The following is a 20154-nucleotide window of genomic DNA, read 5'->3' as shown; positions in this document are numbered from 1 at the left end:
TAGCAGTTCAAAGGCATACAGCTGGGAGTAGATAAATAGGTACCACTTTGGTGGGAAGGTAACAGTGTTCCATGAGTCTCAGCATATAATCATGCTGGTCACATGACCACGGAAACATCTTTGGACAACGCTGGCTCCCTCAACTAGGAAATGGAGCTGAGCACTGCCCCTTAGAGTCAGACCCAACTGGAGAGGGGAAAGCTTTAACTTTTTTTTAAATGTCATTATAGAATTCTATAATAGTCTGACTACTCTTGAAATACTGTGCACCTTTCTGGCTACCACCCCTCAGAAATAGTATTGTTTAAAAATACTTCAAACAAGTGTTGGAAATGCAAACAAAGACCAGGTACATATTACCATATCTGGTGGACATGCCCTGAAGCAAAAAAAGATTTTGGCTCAAAATACATTTATGCTTGGAGAAAGTGACTAAAAAACAAATAGAATTTAAGCCAGAATTATTCTTGTTAGGAATAATAGGGGCAAATTATGAGAAAGACTGTATATGTTTAATTCTACACGTACTAACTGCAGCAAGAATTATATTTGCCCAATATTGGAAAAATGAAAATTTACCAACTGAAGAAGAATTAATTAAGAAAACTTCAGAGTGTGCAGAAATGGATAAATTGACTTTAAAGATAAAAGAGAAAGAAGACTCAGTGTATTTTAGAACATGGGGTAATTTCTATCAATGGCTAGAAAAATGATTTAGAGAGAAAGGAATGTGATATGTAACTTTGAATATATGTTCGCAAGAAGAAGACCATCGAGCGATTAATTAATATATTGTTTATGATAATTAACTATTACTCACTGTTTTTTTCTTTAAACACGTGAACCCAGACATTATGCTGTTTGCTAAATATTGAAAATGTTATTTGTAAAAACCCTAACCCCACCCTAACCCAAATTCCAATCCCGACCCCATCCTATTCCTACTTCTATAAAAACTAATTTGATAGAGATAGATAGATGATAAATAGATGATAGATAGATAGATAGATAGATAGATAGATAGATAGATAGATAAAGATACTGTAGATAGATAAAAAGAAATAGTACTGCAAGCTAAAAAAAGGCAAAGAAAAGGACATTCAGAACAATTGATGGGGTGCAACGTACGATGAAATGTATATCGCATAAAACTTGCAGCTTGTACTTGAAGGTCCTCCCTTACTGCAGTCGCCTATGGTTGTCTCTAAAAAGCAAAACAAAAAGCTTGGTGTGAAGATGAGAAAGAAAAGACATGATGGGTGAAGTGTTGAAAGTCATGCATAATGTAAAAAAAAAAAAAATTGAACAGTCTTTCCCCCCCCTCCCCTTAGCAGGAGGAGAATCATGGCATGAAAGAACATGTGGGAAAAATTGGGACTAGCGAAAGAAAGAACTTGTTTACACATTCATAATTAATTGTTGGAACTCCCTGCCCTCAATGGTGCTGTTCCCTGTAATTTTTCTTTTAAAATGGCTTTCCAAGTCCTGAACAGAACTCATTCAAATGTGGGCAGCAGCTATTTCTCCAGGTCCTTTTTGTGACTTTCCTCCAAGCAGTTGAGTCAAAGGTCTTTGTGAGGTGCACTTGGCCTGATCCAGTCCAGTAGGGCTCATCCATTGTTTTTATCAAGTTATGAAAGAAATTGTTACAGTCTCCGGGGGGGGGGAATCTCTGGATTCACAATTTGGCCCTTTGGTGACCTGCTGCCCCTTTCTCGAGTCTAGGAGAGATTTAAACTTAGAAAGTTGTCTGGGTTTTCGGTAAAACTTTCTAATTTAAGTCCAACTAGTTATGAAATCTTTATTCCACCCTACCCATCCGTGCTTGCTATACAGTATTTGGGGAGGAAGGTTACCTGCTGAATAACTTTGGGTCCTAATAAGTCACTTTGTAGAGTAGCAGATCCACAAAGCCCTTATGGAATTGGAAGTCTCTTAACTTTCTACAGATTGAAATGTTAGTGCTCTGGGTGCACTGTGTCACTCGGCAGCTTCACAGCACAGATGGCTCCAGAGGACTGTGTAATCTTTCTTTTTGCCAGGAGTCGACTTCTCTTGGCATGGCATTCGTTGCTGGCAGTGTCCACGTTGAAACTGCCAGTACCCAAAAGCTAAAGGTTTCCAGTGTGTTACTCAGAGGATTAAATGGGAGAATTTGAAAGTTAGGGAGAGATGAAGATACGGAAGAGACTTATTGTGAATCCCCTGAAGGAAGAAATATTTAATTCAGTTCATGTTATAAGTAGCAAGGAACAAAAATCTTCTTGGTTTAAGATATTATTTGGAGTAGATTTCTCCCCTTTCAGTGGCCCAAGGTTCCATCTCTTCAAAGAACTCCTCAGAATATCCTCACTTTCAGAGATCCTGATATTTCCTTCCTTCCTTCCTTCCTTCCTTCCTTCCTTCCTTCCTTCCTTCCTTCCTTCCTTCCTTCCTTCCTTCCTTCCTTCATTCCTTCCTTCCTTCCATTCCTTCCTTCCTTCCTTCCTTCTAAAGGCAGTCAGCTCAGTGCACAATCTACAGAATCAACTGTAACAGTGCTAGAAGTTCATTGTTTTCACTTTAATTGATATTCTTATGGTTCAAAAACCTTTCTAGTATAGATAATTGTATAGGCAGAAGCTACTTTACCAAAGTCTATCTTGTTTTCTCCCGGTTGGGGAGCACGTTCCCTGTGTTGCTATTAAATGGATGGTCATGTACTTGATTGCCATTTCAAGAATTCCTCCTTATTTTCTCAAGGAAATAAAACCACGCTGGCTGGAATTTATCTCTGTGAATATTAAGGCTGCAGGCAGGCTGTCCTGGAGCCTATGCATTTCGTAGTGATATGTAGTACTGATCCACCATTTAAGAGAGCTGCTTTTGTGAAACCCAGTTTAAATCAGGACATACAGTGTCTGTCTTCACATGGCAAGTGATTTCTGTTCAAAGGCTGCTCATACCAATTGGGGTATCGGCATCACAAGTCACCAGCAACTATTAATCTTTGGTGATGCAACTCACTGGTGTCTAATTCACCCAAGCACATATTGCAGTTCAGGAAGATCCCCCCAATAGCTGAACATGTGAACATTCAAAGGGATTCATTGTGACCGAGATTGTGAGATGGTATTGGTGCTAAAATCAGTCTGTCCATCACATCAGACTGAGGCTTTGCCTTTAAATATCCTCACTTGATATGGCAGTCATCAGGTGATGAAGGACTGTGAAGCAGCCGCAGGTCAGAGCCTTTGTGCCGTTCAATTTTGCAGCAATGCCTTCCCAAGTTGTACTGTGGTTGTTCAGCACTGGAGCAAGTGTTGTAAAATAAAAGAAGGTGGAGAGCCAGGTGGCAGTAAACTCAGTAAGAATAATGCCACGTGCATTGTGGACAGGTCACTCCACAAGTGTCTCTGGATTGCAAACTGGGAAGAGATTTTAAGCCAGATAGATGAGCCCTAAAATTGTAAATGTTCCCAAAAGAAGATCAGGAGAAGGCCTGAAGGAAACCAGACTGACATGTGCAAGGGGAGGGGGCGTGAGGGCTGAATTGATGACTTGGGGAGGATGGGTGGGAATGAAGGGTGATGCAGATAGTAGCTGTCATGTGCTGCCAGAAGACCATGCACTGGAGGGGGGGGACTGTTAAACTTGTGAAAGAGGTTGTTTTGCAGATCTCTCTGAATTTGATATGCTGTTGGCAAGTATTCGAAGCAGTCATAGATTTGGCAATCTTCTACTAGCAGATTTGAAATGTTCATTCCTCAAGAACTGCTGCATCATTAGGTTATGCAAAACAGGGTACAATTTTGTAAATATGCCATCTTGTACTGGTATGACATTTATTCTGTTATCCAAGAAATATGCCAAAGGGAGAGAGACCTTCAGATTTCAGCCAAATATTAACTTGTTTATTGAGTGCTGATAAAATGTTGACTGCTGTTTGATCTTTTTACAAAGCGAGCACTCCTTGCTGTGGCTTTGGTGTTAGAGAGGAGCAGAGGGCATTTTTGCAGCTGGATTCATGAAAAGAGTGTAGGTACCGTATATTCCGGAGTATAAGACGACTTTCTAAACACTTAAAATCTTTGCAAAAGTGGGGGGTCGTCTTATACGCCGGAAAAATATTACTCAGCAAGTTTTCTCTTCTCCCCCCCCTCTCTCTCACTCAAAAAGAGTCCTAGGGTTATTATTAAAACCAGCCGATCAACTAAAGATATCTCTGAGAGTACGATAGGCATTATCTGGCTGTTGTGACGGTAAGATTTCCTGGAGGTTTAATCCCCATTCTATAATGCTACATTGCAAACCGTCTCCTCTCTTCTTCCCTCCCTTTTGCATCCCAATTCCTTGCCCACCCCTCCAGAACTGCGGATTGGTAGTGGCCATCCCCTGATTAATTCATTCAAAGGAAGTAGAAAGGGATGGCCCATGTAATGGGGAAGGGGGGAAAAGAATTGTAGGGTGGTTTTTTTTATATAATGAAAACAAACCTAAGCATCTGCGTCCATTCGAGGCACTTCTCAGTGCTTCTTCATGCAAGCTTTTCAGCGTTTACCTCTCACTGCCGGTGAGAGTAGCTTGGGGGAGGCGGAGCTTATGGGTCTGGAAGGGGAGGGGTGTCAGCTAAATTCCTCTCGGATTCATGAAGCAGGAATGGAGTGGGAACAGAAAACAGCTACACAATCCTTTTGCCTGTCGACTTCCACCGAGCTTATGCAAGCAGTTTCTCCCCCCCCCCCTAAATAAACTTGCATGGTGCATTTGTGATGTTATTTATGACAGATCCTGGCTGGTCAATCTGGCTCCCATCTATAAGTACTGTAGTGCACTGAGTTTTAATAACAAATTAAAAGGAAAGCATTTACTCCCCCCCCCATTACCTGAAAAGGGGGCAACTTATCACATTTATGGAAATGCAAGTTTTCGAAGGGCGAATGCCTTTCTTACTTAGTTTATTAATTGCTTCCTTTCCTTCTTCCCTAAACATTCTGGCTGTCTCCAATTTCATTCTTGGTAGTGTTGCTTTAAAAAACTGCTGAGAAGTCCTTTTGCAGGCAGGGCAATTTTCATCAAGGTGTGTGTGCGATTGACAAGGCAGAGCCTTTGACAAACAGGCAGGCTTTCTGCTCACTCAGCTTGGAGGGTGGAAGACTGAATGGAGGAGATCCCTGCGTGCAGCCTGCTTGCTCCAAGCCAAAGCTTGCTACTGGGGGGAGAGCAATGGAAGGGACCCAGGGAGTCACACGCATGCCTACACGTGCACGCACACACCCTGAGCTACTCATTTGGACTTACAGGTGGCCAATGAGAACTCAGAAACTGTGCTCCCTTTCCCCCTCCCTCATGGAATTAGCTTGTCCATTTTTTCCCTAGGGCCTATACAGGAGTAGGCAACCTTGGCTCTTTTATGACTCATGGACTTCAACTCCCAGAATTCCTGAGCCAGCATAGCTGGCTCAGGAATTCTGGAAGTTGAAGTCCATGAGTCATAAAAGAGCCAAGGTTGCCTACCCCTGGCCTATAAGATGACAGGAAGGGTTGGGCAGGCAGGGAGAGCTGATCCACCCAATCCAAGCAGGCTTTGTATACAACAACCAGCCAAGGTTCATCACTTGCTGTGATTGGCTGGTTGTTGTATACTGGGTACATACAGTACAGCACCAGTATCTGTACCAGTTCATACAGTACAGCACCAATACATACAGTACAGTATACAAATGTCCAATAGTCAAGACCCCATCATGGCTCCACCAGCAAGAAGAAAGAAATATGAAGCCAGTTTCAAACTTAAAGTTGTAAACTTTGCCATGGAACATAATAACTGCGCTGCTGCAAGACAATATGGAGTTTTTCTGCTAAGTACCTTTATGTCATAAGCATTTGAATTAAAATTACCATATTGAAATCAAATCTGATGTTTTTTAATTTTTATTTGGTGTGCGTTGAAAGAGGGGTAGTCTTATACGGCGAGTATAGCCCAAACTCTATATTTTAACTGGAAAAGTTGGGGGTCGTCTTATACGCCCAGTCGTCTTATACGCCGGAATATACGGTAGACACAGATTGCCTTGCCTGCAAAAGTTCCCTGAAGCCTATTTCCTGCGTCCATTTCTCCCTTGTAAAGATTCATTTGATAAGAATCAGGCAAATGTGGCTTAATAAAGAGCAGTTAAGAATGGTGATTCCATTTTTGGCTGGTCTTATTTTTTGGCAATAAGTTATATTCAAAACTGATCTTACATTTCCCCCCCACCCCAATTGGTCACAGTCAACAAATTGAACAATTGAAAGATGAAAAAAACTCAGGTCAGTTTCCCAGGAGAACAAAGAGCTATTAAAATATAGCATAGATTATCTCTTTCTTGATTGTCACTGGATTCCAAACAGAGCATCCATGCTGAACACTGCAAGTCCCAAAGAGGAGCACCAGAGAAACACAGGGAAATGCAGTATTCAACTTTGTGCAGTGTCATACTATAGTTTTACACATCTACTCACTGCATGTCGGAAGCCGAGTTATCTTCCTGCTGAAAAGTGGCAAGTACATTACCTTGAGGGCACTAATCACGAAAGGGGAACAACAGGCATAGAGTTATTTCTGTTTATTCCCTTAAGCTAGAAGCCTGTGTTGTCAACACAAAGTTGGCAAGTGGGATGTGAGCTTTCACAAACACATGCATACACAGCTTTGCAGGGTTGAACACAATGGCTGCCTGCGATCTGTGGGCACGGTGTATATGTGCAAGATAAATTTTTAAATTTACAGAATATTTTTATACAGATAGCTTGAATGGGTACTAAAACCCTAGATGATTAGTAGCAAACATATCAGAGAGCTCTTTTTATCAAAGCTGTAATGAGCATCAGTGGGGAAGTAATTTCTCTAAGCTATGTTTTGGTTCATGCAATGTGTTACTTCCACTTATTTAGCTTCATATTTTGCAATTTATCTTCAGAGCATGAACAGAAGTAGCTTTTATACAGTTTTTAGTTATCCCAAAGTGTTGGGTACTTGTCCAGTCATTTAGATAAGTGAAGAAGTTACGTTTTTCCATTTAAAATCTGGGTGTAGTAATTAGAATGTCAGCTTTGCAAGTTAAAAAGCTTATTTCTATAAACTTCTCTAAGTGAACCGACAGCCATTCCATTTCTGTTCTCAGGAAATAAAATAAGATCCAGAAGTGACATTTTTCCATCATCAGAGTTCTGTCTTTGGATATATTTGTGATGATAGTTGAAGCTTTCAGCAGCACTTTAGAGGGAACAGCTGCATCTGTGTCTCCTGAAGTCAACTTAAGGGCATCTTCACGATAGGCACAGAAAGCTTTTTCCATTTAGGAATGTTATATGAATAGCATGGTCATATAGACATAACCTTTATTTTCCTTTTGAATTAAAATAGCAACCTGTGGTATTAATGTGAATTTGAGTTACTCACATGGAGGTTGTGTGGTTTATTTATGTTTACATTTTAGAACTCTACAGTTATGGCTAGAGCAGAAAACTTTCGGACAGTCGACTATCTATTGATCCATGGAACAGCAGATGGTAAGCAGAGTTAGACTTCATTGGTCATAAGAGAATGGGTCTACTGCCGTGTTTCCCCGAAAATAAGACCAGGTCTTATTTTATTTTATTTTTGGACTGAAAGACCTACCCATTAGGTCTTATTTTCAGGGGGGTGTATATTTTGCGGCTGCCCACCCGCTCCCTCCCACCACCTGCTTGCCTGTGGCCACAACGGCGTATAGGGCTTCCCAGGGCAGATGCACTTTTCACTTGGACAGAGAAATGACAGAGACTGGAAGCTTTGTCTGCTTGCAAAAGGGGCGTTTTGAAATGGAACTATTCGCTCCGTTTCAAAGCACCCCATTTGCAAGCAGATGAAGCTTCCAGTCTCCCTCTGGGCAAAAAGTGTGTGGTGGAGACAGGCGGAGGCAAAGGCATGGGGAGGGAGGCAGGCAAACCCGACACACCACCCACTCTGCCCCACCAGCTCTCGGCTTGCCCGTAGCCACGCCAGGATCACCTGCCTCCCCTCCCATGCCTCTGCCTCCGCTTGCTGCTAATCCTGTCGCACAAGCTTCCGCGAGCCTCCTGTGAGCCAGGCGGATGTGCAGCATATCCAGATTGCCTGAATCCCCTCCCCCTCAGCCTCAGATTCCATGCTCGGACTTTCCTGTGCCGCGTGAAGGGGCCAGCAGGCTTAGGCTGCTGCCAGACACCTTCGGCCCGCACATGTTCGCCATCTCTTGTGCTGTCCATGCCCATCCTCTCAGGCTTATTTTTTGTGGTACGGCTTATATTTGGCCCACTCCCCCAAAAATCAGGCTAGGGTAGTGATGGCGAACCTTTTAAGACTGAGTGCCCAAACTGCAACCCAAAACCCACTTATACATCGTCGAGTGCCAGCTGGGTGTGGCCCATTTGGTGGGCATGGCCAATTGGGTGGGCGTGGCTGCGGTGGTAACGGAAGACTGGGTGGGACTAAAAAGTTCAATCAAATAATTCCAACTTTGCAAGATCTTTTTTTTTCCTGCGAGAAGTTTAATTTTTTTTTTTTTTTGCACATGGTGGCGGTGGCCTAAAGTGAAAAGGTTTTATAAAACCCAGCTGAAGGTCTAGGACTGGGGCGACGGCACACGTGCCCACAGAGAGGGCTCTGAGTACCACCTCTGGCACCTTGCCATAGGTTCGCCACCACTGGGCTAGGGCTTATTTTCGGGGTGGGTCTTATTTTCAGGGAAACATAATAGTAACAAAACAACCCCCCCCAAAGGCAACCACCTTCAGAACTGCTTTGCTCACGTCTTGGAAATCTCTAGTAAAACTCCGGGACGAGTTCTCCCTTCTTCTTTCCATCTAAGCAATAGTCTGCTTTTATTGTGACAGTTTGTCTGTTCTTATTTCCTAGATAATGTTCATTTTCAGCAAGCAGCCCAGATTTCAAAAGCTCTGGTTGATGCAGAGGTGGATTTCCAAGCAATGGTATGTGAAGAAATTAATCAGCAGCTTAGCATGCATGTTGTTTACATTCTCAGTGAAGAAGTAAATGTAGGTAGTCCTCAGCTTACACCTTTAATGGAGCCTGCCCATTATAATTCATGACAGTCATAAAGTGACTTATAAGTGATCCCATGGCAACCCTGATTTTATTACCTTTTTTGCAATGGAAGTTAAGTGATTCACATAGCCATTAAGCCAACATTGCGGTCGTTAAGTGAACCCATTGTTTATTATGGGACATTTTTTCTGAAAACCACTTTTTGGCAAAAACATCATAAATTGCAGTCATATGATCTCAGGATGCTGCAAATGACCATAAATGTGGACCCAGTTGTCAAGCATTCAAAATGCAGTCATGTGACCGCAGTTGACCATTGCAACTTTGGAATCAGGTAATATGTGGGGGGAGGGTCCATCTGACTTTGGTCACTAAGCAACTGGTCATAAGTCAAGGACTATCTGTATAAGAGGAGGAGGTTTGTAAAAGGGGATGTACGCATTGCTGAAAGCAACATCGCAGATAGGACATTGTAGAAAATAGAATGCATGTGCATTCCTTCCTTTAAAGTGAAGAAGTTGGCTTCATTTGCTGAAAAGCTCCAATTATGTACAGCAGCATCAGTAATATATTCTTGAGCATTTAGGGAGAAGATACAATCCACTGAGTAGATAGCAAAGGTCCCCCCCACTTTTTTTTAAGCAGCACCGATTTAGTTTTCTTGCTACTGAGAGGTACTAAGGTAAGGGTGGGGAACTTGAGAATATACGATGGATACATTCACCAAATAGAAACTTGCCCATCCTCAGAATGGGTTCAATAGTGAGCATGGCCAATGCATAAAATATCCATTTACCAGAAAGTAAGTCCCTCAAGATGCTTGTAACTATCCCAGTAGAAATTGGGGGGAGGGTGTATTCTTCTAAATAGCTACAGCCCTAGAAACTATAGCTACTTAATTTATTTTTCTTTAAAATGATCTTTCAAGAGAAACCAGGCAGAAGAGAGAGTTTGTTGAGCATTGTGGAATGTAGGGCACATTGGTGCTTGTGGGTGCTGCATGGTCTGCCAGCACACAAAGGGCTTGCTGATGAGAGCAACTAAACTGTTGCTATGGTTACGCAAACCCCATCTTCTCCCAAATGTTCTTACCTACCGGTATCATTGAAAGTTGCAGATGTCAGGCGTCAAAGAAGAATACGTAGTGATTCTGCCAAGCAGATTTCTTTATTGATCCATGCCTATAGGCAAAATCTTGCCAAACTAAAGCATTCTGCTATATGTGCAAGCCTATGCTCAGGAACTATTAGAGGGGTGGTGGTGTCTTCACCCTATTTCTCTCACCCAAAATATCTGAAATAAGTTCGCTGCTTCTCTGAAATCGCACCCCTCCCTCCTTGGAATCCAGCTCACTATGTTCCAGTACACAAGAGATGAATAAACCCATAAAAGAGGTTGAGATATATTTGGCCAGGCCTTCAATTAGATTCTGGTATAGTTGTGTTGATTTTATCTACACCATAGCAGTATTATCTACATTATTACTACAGGGGTGCTCTCAGGTCTTGTCCCAGTCCTAAGTGGGAATTAAACACTAACCCTAAGTCCAGCATCCACAGCATACCAACTCTCAGCTTTTTTACAAAGAAAGTGTATAATCTCCCAAAATTCTTTCTGATCTAATCTAGGTTGACCAGATCTGGGCTGCCAAAAATTTGTAGCAAAGAAACCCAGGGAATCTTTAGTAATTGGCTGCCATTTAGCAGATCTTAGCAAGCCTATTCTTGCCTCAAGGAGCCTTTTTGTACAGCCCTGCCTCTGTCATAAATAGTGCATGGACCTGTTGAAGAGGGCAGCCTTGCCCATTTCTACTTTCCCTCATCCCAATAGGACACTTCTAAAGTTAGGCTCAGTTCCCCAGCTCTAAATATTGGTGATTAGTTGTAGCTTACTTTTGTTCTGGATGCCTAAGCAGGAATTACATTTGGAGGATTCATATGGCCAAGGCAAAGAGAAAACTGAAGGAGCTCTGTTCATAACTTATATAAGGCAAGAATGGATTTCCAGCACTGAGAAGCTTTCAGTCAGTTCTCAGGCAACATATCTTGTGGTATGTAGTTATCTGGAAGCAAAGCCCCTCTATCCACCTTCCCTTTCAGAAGGAGATAGGCAGAATGCAGTCTTTCCCTTCCATCTTTTTCCTACTCCACCTTCAAGTATTACCTTGTCTTCTCAACTTCTTAGTATGCATAAACATTAGTTGTTGATCAAGAGTCGTCATCATGATTAACATATGATAACCACCTGACTTCAATGGCACTTTTTATATGTGACATTTACAAAATGTGAAACAATCCATAACTGAAGGAATCCTGTTAATTTTTATTGCAAATTAAAGTTGGGATTTACCATTTTTAGCCCTCAAACAAACAAACAAAATCAACTTTCTTCAAATGTTTTCATTACATTCTGGTTTCAGTGGTATAAAAGTACTGTTTCTGTTTATCCAGCATGATGGATGTACATTTTATCATCTCGAGTAATAAATTGTATTATTTGCTCTAATACAAAGCATTCGTGTAGTGTTCCAGTTTTGTGATGGGCCATTTATAATTGATTTTTTTGTTTTGTTTTTCTTTTTTCAGTGGTATACAGATAAAGATCATGGAATTGGAGGACATGCCCACAGCCATATCTACCAACACATGAGTCATTTTATGAAACAGTGTTTTAAATTGCCATAATATTGGGAATGCCTTATCTGAAACTGTTCAATTTCTGAAGTCTTAAGAGCACTTTTCTAGTAAATTTTCCCATATTTCATTGGATGACACAGTCTGTTTAATTTGTGTGGACACCTGAATGAAGAAAACGTTATTTTTTGTTCTTACTGCAATTATCTGCAGGGATCCACTGAGCACAAACCAAAGAACTGCAGATCCCTGTCGTTCCTGTAAGAGCTGCTCTAGTCTTTTTTTTCCTTAAGGACTATTTTGCATAATAGTGTTTTTTAAATGCAAGTTTCCTTGCAGTAAGCAACCATTGCCCTGGGTGCAAAAATCTTGCCTTAATTTTTTTTATATGGAACTTGTTCTTTTGAAAGAAGGCTTAATCCAGGTTCATCAACTGTTCCTTACAGGCTAGGAAAATATACTTGAATTTCTGCTCAAGTTCTCTCTGTATTAATTTTAGGTGAAAATTTAGCATTTCAATAAGTATCAGTTTTAGTTTTTCGTTACCTGAACTTATGTGTTCGCTCTCTATAAATTTCTACCAAAATAAACAGTAGCTGATATAGGGAAATCAATCTGTGATGGGAGAGTTTTGCAATCAAACTTCTTGCTTAAACAGAGAGGAAAGACCCTGCCCTAGAAGCTTCTAACTTCTTTAAAGTCAAGATGGCAGTTTTATTGGAATATGCCTCCAGATAGAAGAAAAAGGAGAGGAGAGACCGGAAGATTAAAATGTTTTTTTTCTGTCTGGAATATTTGGAGGAAAATTCCAGGAGACACTCTAGAACAGAGGTCCCCAACCTTTTGGGCACCAGGGACTGGTTCCGTGGAGAGAGGTTTTTCTGCAGACCAGAGGGTACCTGGTTTTGTGTGCTGCTTGCATCTCGCAGATGGGGCTTTGCTTGTTTGTGCGGACTGGCTGCTAGCATGCCATGGTCCGGTACTGATCCATGGACCGGGGGTTGGGGACCCCTGCTCTAGAACCAGCAAGTCAGACTACTTTCAGAACTACTTGATAATCACCTAACAATGAAAATATCAGCTACTTGAATTGTTCGCATTGGGCAGTTGGGAGGCAGGGTACCAGGGCCAGCTCACCAAGGGCTTTCATGAATCTGTCCAAGTGAATGATGCCAGGTTTCAACCTTGAGAATGGCAGGATACTTGGAAAAAAGCAAAAGGTGTTTGGTTTGTACATCTAGCGTTAAGCAAAGTGGAGGTATGAGTAGCTACATCTGGGTGCCTCAGGGATTTTATTAAGGCTGTTGGCTCCAACAAGCAGCCAGTTTTCTCCCTTCTGCTTTCTATATGCTTGCTATACCAGATGATCTCACGTTTCCCGTCTCCAACATATATGCAGTACAGTGGAAATTGCTTTTCCTGTATGATTAGCCCAAACATAGGCAGCATTTCTGGTGACACTACCTGCAGTGGGTTCCAGATTGGGTGAGAGTGAATATCTAATCTGCCAAATGCACATTTCTAAACAATCACTAGGAGAGACCCAGGGTTTCCACAGAATTGGGAATGGAGAGCAAGGTTAGATGCTGTAGGATGAGAATTAGCACAGGAATTGGAACCAGATTGCCTACTTTCTGAGCAATTAGATATTTAGTCTCTGTATTAATCGTATCTCATTTGAATTAATATCAAATTTAAGACCTATGGTACATGTTTGGTTCTCTGTATGATATAATTATATGTAGCCATCATACATAGGAATCATGAAGACAGCAATAATCTGGTTCCTCTGTTATGGTGAGTAATATAATTTGTGAGAATGGGATGCAAAACATAGTTTCAGAACTTTTCTATGCATGAGATTTATATTGGATGAATGTAATTTGTTAGCACAATCTTCTAAAAGTTTTATTAAAGGATTATTAAAATAGATCGCCTTGCAAAAGTTGGTATTTTAACTCTAATGCAATAAAATAATTGTTTACTACCAAGGACTAAAACATGTGATGAAGTCTTTATTTGTTAGCCTCAGCTACAGAAGTTGCAACAATTTAGAGTTCAATCCATTGTTATTGTTGCTCCTAAACTTTGGGAACTTCTCTGGTCCACACTTTTTACATTTTCATAATAGGCATCATCATAGTGTTTCAGTTTAATTGATCATGATTTTTATGTTACTTTAATTTGCTTTTAATTATGATTTTTATTAATTATGCTTCCCTCTCTTTTTGAGAGTTGAAGATCATTTGGAGGGCATCCAGGTTGGGAAAAGCGGAATTAATAGGATTGTACTTTGAGTCTCTTTAATGAGTGGAAAATTTTAATTTAGTGAATATTAGCAGCTTTTCATAATTGCGACAGTTCATATTAGTATCATGTAACAAAATTTGTTGAGTATGTTATATTCAGTAAGTCAGTGTCAAATCTTACTTTTTCTGGCATGGTGAGTTGTCAGTGACATTAGGTGTGAATTCAAAGTAGACAAGGGAAGGGAGAGGAGAGCTGTGTGGAGAACAAAAATCATTTTGTGATACATGTCATAAAGATTTTAGATTCAGCAGGGAAAGTAAATGTATTCTGATTTCTTCAAAGTGAAAGTTGTGCAGGAAGCTTGTTAAATAAAGCAGATATAAAGTGTCATAATCCGCATGTCTCTACACCAGGAAGCAGTCCTATATTGTTACTTTTTGAATACCTCCTGCTAGCTCTGTTTAAAATCCACAGATGCCTGAATTTTAAAGTAAAAACAGACAATCATTCATGAAGTCCATCAAATACATATGTAATTTGCTCTTGCATAAATGGAATTGTAGACTTGAAGTGAAAAAAAAAGAAGACTGGATTTAGTTCTATCACGAATAACACCATCTAATACATATGTAAAGAATTAGTCCTAATGGGTTCATATTGGCTTTTTTTCAAGTGTCTGCATACGTGGGTCTACAGTTCTACTTAATTGTAAAATGTGTAGAACAGGAGGGACAATCTGCATCCCAAGAGCCACAATATGTCCCTTAAAGACTGCTCTGATCATGATTGCTGAACCCTGGCAGCCTAGTTTCTTGCCATTTTGTGTGGGGATCAAATAGGAACTCAGACATTTAACACCCCCATTCTGCCTAACGCTTGATTTAGACTTGTCTGCAACTGCATGTAGCATCGACACATACCTAGGCTGAGAAAAGGGTTGACGGATAAGCGTAGGTTGCAGATGGTTGCAGACAGGTAACCATGGGCCTACCACCCAATCTCAGCTAAGCATTGTGTGAGATGCAAGTCCTGCATGCTGGTTGGTTGATTCAACTTCCTCTTGAGAGGTGAGAGGAAGGCAAGGCACATTCAAATGACATTAACATTTATAGAAGTGCTAATAAAACAGCTATGCAACCATCTCGGAATGATAAGTACATACATGGGATAACGGAGAAGCCTAACCCGAGCTTTACTCTTTCCTTATCCCTCCCTGTTAAGGGTTGCTCATCCCTAATTTAGATACACAGACCTTACATTTTTTAAAAAAAAATTCCTGGAGTGGGTTGCAAAAGAAAATAAAAAATATACTAAGGTGTAATTTCATATCAGTTCAAATGTATAGAATTCATCAACCTAGTAATGATTAATGCTACTCCGTAGCAAACAAACTCTCCAGCTTGAACTCAAATTCTGGTGGCTTCGTAGATATATCCAGTGGTGGTATTCAGTCAGTTTGCATCATTTTGTTGCCCAGGCCCAGAATGGACTTCCAGAAGCGGCACCCACACAGAGAACCGGTTGTTCACATATTTGAATCCCACCACTGGATATATCCATATAGCTTTGTTGGCAACAAGATGTAAGTGGCTTGCCATTGTCTCCTCAATGTTTTTTTTTTTAAATGTCTTGGTAGCCTCCAATCCAATGACTCCTCCAGTCTAACCTTGATTAGCTTTTTGAGATTAGCTAAAGTCTGATAGATGCTGTTAAAGCATCGTGTATTGATTTAGACATGAAATAGCACAACAAATCTCTTAGGGTTATGGCAGGGTTAATAATGAACTTTAATATTTGGATCCTGATCCAGAGAACTGCAGGATCTAAAGTTTGCATGTTTACTATAAGAGAGGCCTGAGACCGGGACTTGCTAGCAACAAATCACTGCTGCAGTGGTCACAGGAGAGTGCTGATTAACTGTGCATGTTGGATTAAATCCTTGTATAAAATCTTATTTGTATTTGTGGAAAAGGTTAATGACAATGTATTTTGCTTGCATCATAAGCAATAAACATAGGCATGTTCAATATAAACAGGAAGAACAGTTAGGATAAATATTTATTTCTGGATAACATTTCTTGAGTCATGAAAAAACAATACTCTATTCACACGTACACTTAAAACTTTTTAATAAATTACATCCAAGAAATTAAGCAGTTTGACCAGGAAATGGGAAATTAAAAGTAAATATACTACTGCCAGTTGCATTTTACTCTCTTACTGTGATTTGAAAATGTTGGGATTGATACTCACACAAAAACAAGCTGTTTTAAAAAAGAGCCCTCCAAAATACTGAACAGAAATACTGCAGAATATAATTCAGTCCATGAATTTTTAGTGTCCAGAAAGCTGAGTTGATTGTTCTGCATATCAGCATTTTTTTTACAAAAAAATATCAGCGGTCAGTTTCTCTTCATGGACTACTCTGCATTGCATGGCTATTAAAAGACTCACTTGGAATGTTACAAGGGATCATCCAGTACACAATGACAAAGCATTTTAATCTTATTAGAGTCATACTTTTATCTAAATCAGTGTTTCCCAAACTTGACAATTTTAAGGCAGGTGGACTTCAATTCCCAGAATTCCACAGCCAGCATTGCTGGCTGTGGAATTCTGGGAGTTGAAGTCCACCTGCCTTAAAATTGTCAAGTTTGGGAAACACTGATCTAAATTTATCCATACATTTTATTCAGTGCAGGTTTTTTTTTCTTTGAATTTATCATTTGCATACAAGAATGTGAAGAATTTAGACAACACTGAGAAAATATTGGGCATCAAAAATAGCTTCAGAAGCAATGCTTTTCATTATGTAAATCTAATTTAGCCTATTTTTGGCACAAAAGCAGCTGGTGTGATACTGTGTACAAAGCACAAGGCATGTGGAATTGGGTAGCCTAGACTCTTACTCACTATCATTGAAGAAAGAGTAGCCTGTGCAGGTGGATGAGGCCCATTTTTCAGAGCAGTCACTCCCAAGCTCCTGCAGTTGAGCAGGTTGCTGTGAATCTGACACAAATGGCTCTTAAGGCTACAACTTCCTTGCAAAAGGCAAGAATACATTCTCTTCTAGCTGACGATAGGAGAGAACATATCTATGGCAAGGCCTTGGCTCCTTAATCTTGGTTCTCTATCCGCAACATGGAATTAACACCACATACTGCCCACTTGAACAGGTGGAGAAAATCTGAAGCTGGTGGATGCATTTGACTCCAATTGTAGGAGATGTTTTATACCAGGGGTAAGGAACTATGGTCCCTTTATGACTTGTGGACTTCAACTCCCAGAATTCCTGAACCAGCCATGCTCAGGAATTCTGGGAGTTGAAGTCCACAAGTCATAAAGGGCCTGTAGTTCCTCACCCCTGTTCTACAGGAAAAGCCAGAATCTAGTTGCTGCTGGTGGTCTCCATTAGGTGGATCTAGTGGGGTGAGAGGTTCTACAGAAGAACAAAGCCTTCCACACACAAACTGTTTAAAAGGTATGCTAAAAGGTGAAGTCATTTTCAAATTGTAAAAAGAACTGTACCTTTTTTTTCTGTCCTGGAAAATCCCTATTCTTTGGTCCTATGTTCCTGTCAACATGTACTGTATTTACTTTGAAATTCATGATCCTTTGGAGAGAAACAGGCACAAATGCTTCATCTAAAGATTCCCATTTTTTTCTTGCACAGACCTAACTTCCAGTGTATGTCACCCACTCAAACATTTCAATGGAGAAGTCAGTTCGACAACTGCAACCTTTCCAGGTCCCTGACTTGCAAACAAGAATCAGGGATGATTCTTATCACTGATTCTGCCCCCTTATTCTCTTCTAGCTATCCAAGCTCTGCTGCTTGCGGCTGTTACTATACCTGCCAGCAAAACTCGGCTGAGGATTCTTCCCATATTAGGGGCAACTTGGAACTTGAAAAAGCCTGAATGTTGAAATCCTATAAGTATATTTTCCTGATTCTTGAAACCACTGGTGAGCTTGTAAGATCTGGTTAATTGTTCGTTAATGTCCCCCCCCAAAAAAGCTAAAAACATATAAGAATAAATTTAAAATGTTTGATACTGCCCTTTTATTTTACTCACAACGCATTCATTCTCACAAGTGCTTGGGGCATTTTTTTTTCCCTCCAGCTGCCTTCACACAATGGAACAGTTCTCTTCAACAGATTGGCCAACCAGGCTAAATTAAAAAAAAAAATCCAGTCCTGAATCCTTCTTCATAAATATGCAACCACAGGTTGCTTATGCAGATGCCAAACATGAGCAACCAATGGGTTTTTCTATGAGGGAGAATCATTACGGTGAGATTGCCCTAAGGAAGTTGTGCTCAGGCAGCCTACTAAAACTAGGATGGCTTTACAGCAACCTGCTTGAGGGATGGACCCTCTTTGAAGTTGTTTTCTGGGATGAAAATATGTAATTTGGCTATTCATAAAATCCAAGACAATAATAACATTATATGGCTTCTACAGAAAGAGTGTGGATTCCAAATACATGAAACTATTAAGAAAGACTAAACATACGTTTGTGCAGAACGGAGATCTGATCAGTAACAGCCTTGTCCCTAAATGTCAACACTTTTATTTCAGTGAGATTCTGACTTCAAATTTAATTAACAATGGGAAATAAATGAAATTACAATCAAATCACACCTTGGTCCCACTGGTATCAAAAAAGAAAAAAAGAAGTGCATGCTTCAACCATTAACCTGAAATCAATAGGCCTTAAAATTTTAACTATAGATGGATTGTGCCTGGAAGCATGCACTTGAGGAAAAGTGAGAAGCAATTGCCCTATTGATTACTCCGGGTCATTTTTACTGATCATTTCTGTCAAGGATTATAATCCAGAAAGTTAGAAAAAAAGTATTATTTATCTCCACAATGCAGCTGTTGGACCTACCACTGCAACATTTAGTACAGTACAGTAAGATACAATAGTAACAGCTTGCATTCACAACAAATATTGTACGGATATTGCACATCGATGGATGTGGCTTTTTTTTCAAACAAGATGAGAGAATGTTAACTATATTCTATATATCTTTATATATTATATTGTTTTATTTTTCCAGTTATATATAAATTTAAATATTAAATATCCAGTATTAAATCAAGGAAATTGCACAAATATAGGTCTCATCCTGTAAATCACACACATACATACAATCGTACACCCACACATACAAGCCATGATTTTAAACTGGGGGGGATAACTCATTAGAATGTTGAGTTTGAAGGATCAAAGCAATCCTTATTGAAAAATAGCTCTAAAAATGAAATTTTCTTTGTTATGTTAGGTTTCTGAAACAATTGGTCCCAAATTATACAATTCTTCCATTGTAGGAATATGGATTCAATATTTACTCAGATGAATAAAGACTATTTCCAGTTGTTTTTTGTTTTGTTTTCTTTTCTTCTAGTATGGAAAAGCTATGAAAATAAGTCACATAGGCAAAGTAGGAAAATAGGTCCAATTCTACAGAGAGTAGTTGGAATGGAAACACTGGTTCACATTTCCAAAGGGTTTCAATTGGGGAGCCCCCAGCAAGGTTTCATTGGCTACCCCCATTTTCTGCATTGCTTCAGCCAGAACCGAAGAGCAGACAATGAACTGAAGCACATACTGCACGACTTACATTATACCAGTGCTACTGTGAGATGATGCACAAGATGTACAATGGGGCAATCAAATCTGGAACATTAATGATTGCAGCACTCCTGCATTTGTCTTGCTTTTTTTAAAACAAACACACTGAAGAGCAAGTTACAGACAAGTCTCACGATCCACACCTTTCCCTGAGTCAGCTTTCTTCTCTTGTCGGCCTTCAGTGCTAGTTGGGGAAGAAGAGAGAAAGAAATAAGTTGTGCAGTTGTGTTTCCACAATGCATCACTTTGGGGACTGAGTAAATGAAGCAGCTCTCTGTTCCCCCCTCCTTCTGCCCCCACGCTATCAGCCTACTGTACGCTCTCATGCTATACTGATCAGTCTGGGACACAAGAACAGAAATGGTTCTGCTGTATGTGGATTATGATTACAAAGAAAACTGTCAACATCACAGATAAATAAGGAAGGAGGCCACAGAGATATTTAAAAAAAACCTGACATATAAATCTGCATGCACAAAGACAAAAAAAAAAAAAGATACAATACATTGCATGGGGGCAAACAGTAATGAAAATGTCTCTTGCAAATAACAACTGACAAGGTATTTTAATTGCAGAAACA

At 40.2% G+C, this 20154-nt stretch overlaps 2 protein-coding genes across 8 annotated transcripts in view; one reads left to right on the top strand and one right to left on the bottom strand.

Moving 5' to 3' along the window:
- Nucleotides 1-13677, top strand: part of DPP4 (dipeptidyl peptidase 4) — a 68405-nt gene extending 54728 nt beyond the window's left edge. The window contains exons 24-26 of the mRNA XM_039360049.1: nt 7461-7533; nt 8900-8973; nt 11635-13677. Coding sequence (XP_039215983.1) covers nt 7461-7533; nt 8900-8973; nt 11635-11733 — 246 coding nt within the window. The 3' untranslated portion in view covers nt 11734-13677. The remainder of the gene's footprint in view (nt 1-7460; nt 7534-8899; nt 8974-11634) is intronic.
- A 2284-nt stretch (nt 13678-15961) lies between these two features.
- Nucleotides 15962-20154, bottom strand: part of SLC4A10 (solute carrier family 4 member 10) — a 165755-nt gene continuing 161562 nt past the window's right edge. For 6 of the 7 annotated variants that reach the window (XM_039360050.1, XM_039360051.1, XM_039360055.1 and 3 more), the window contains one exon: nt 15962-19760. In XM_039360050.1, the coding sequence (XP_039215984.1) occupies nt 19692-19760 (69 nt within the window). In that variant the 3' untranslated portion in view covers nt 15962-19691. The remainder of the gene's footprint in view (nt 19761-20154) is intronic. The other variant, XM_039360052.1, reaches the window with a different exon arrangement.

The sequence above is a fragment of the Crotalus tigris genome, unplaced genomic scaffold (assembly GCF_016545835.1).
Source record: "Crotalus tigris isolate CLP2741 ecotype Arizona unplaced genomic scaffold, ASM1654583v1 scf7180000019151.395998, whole genome shotgun sequence".
NCBI classification, from domain to species: Eukaryota; Metazoa; Chordata; class Lepidosauria; order Squamata; family Viperidae; genus Crotalus; species Crotalus tigris.
The sequence above is the reverse complement of the archived record's forward strand: the minus strand, read 5'-3'. Positions and strand labels throughout refer to the sequence as shown.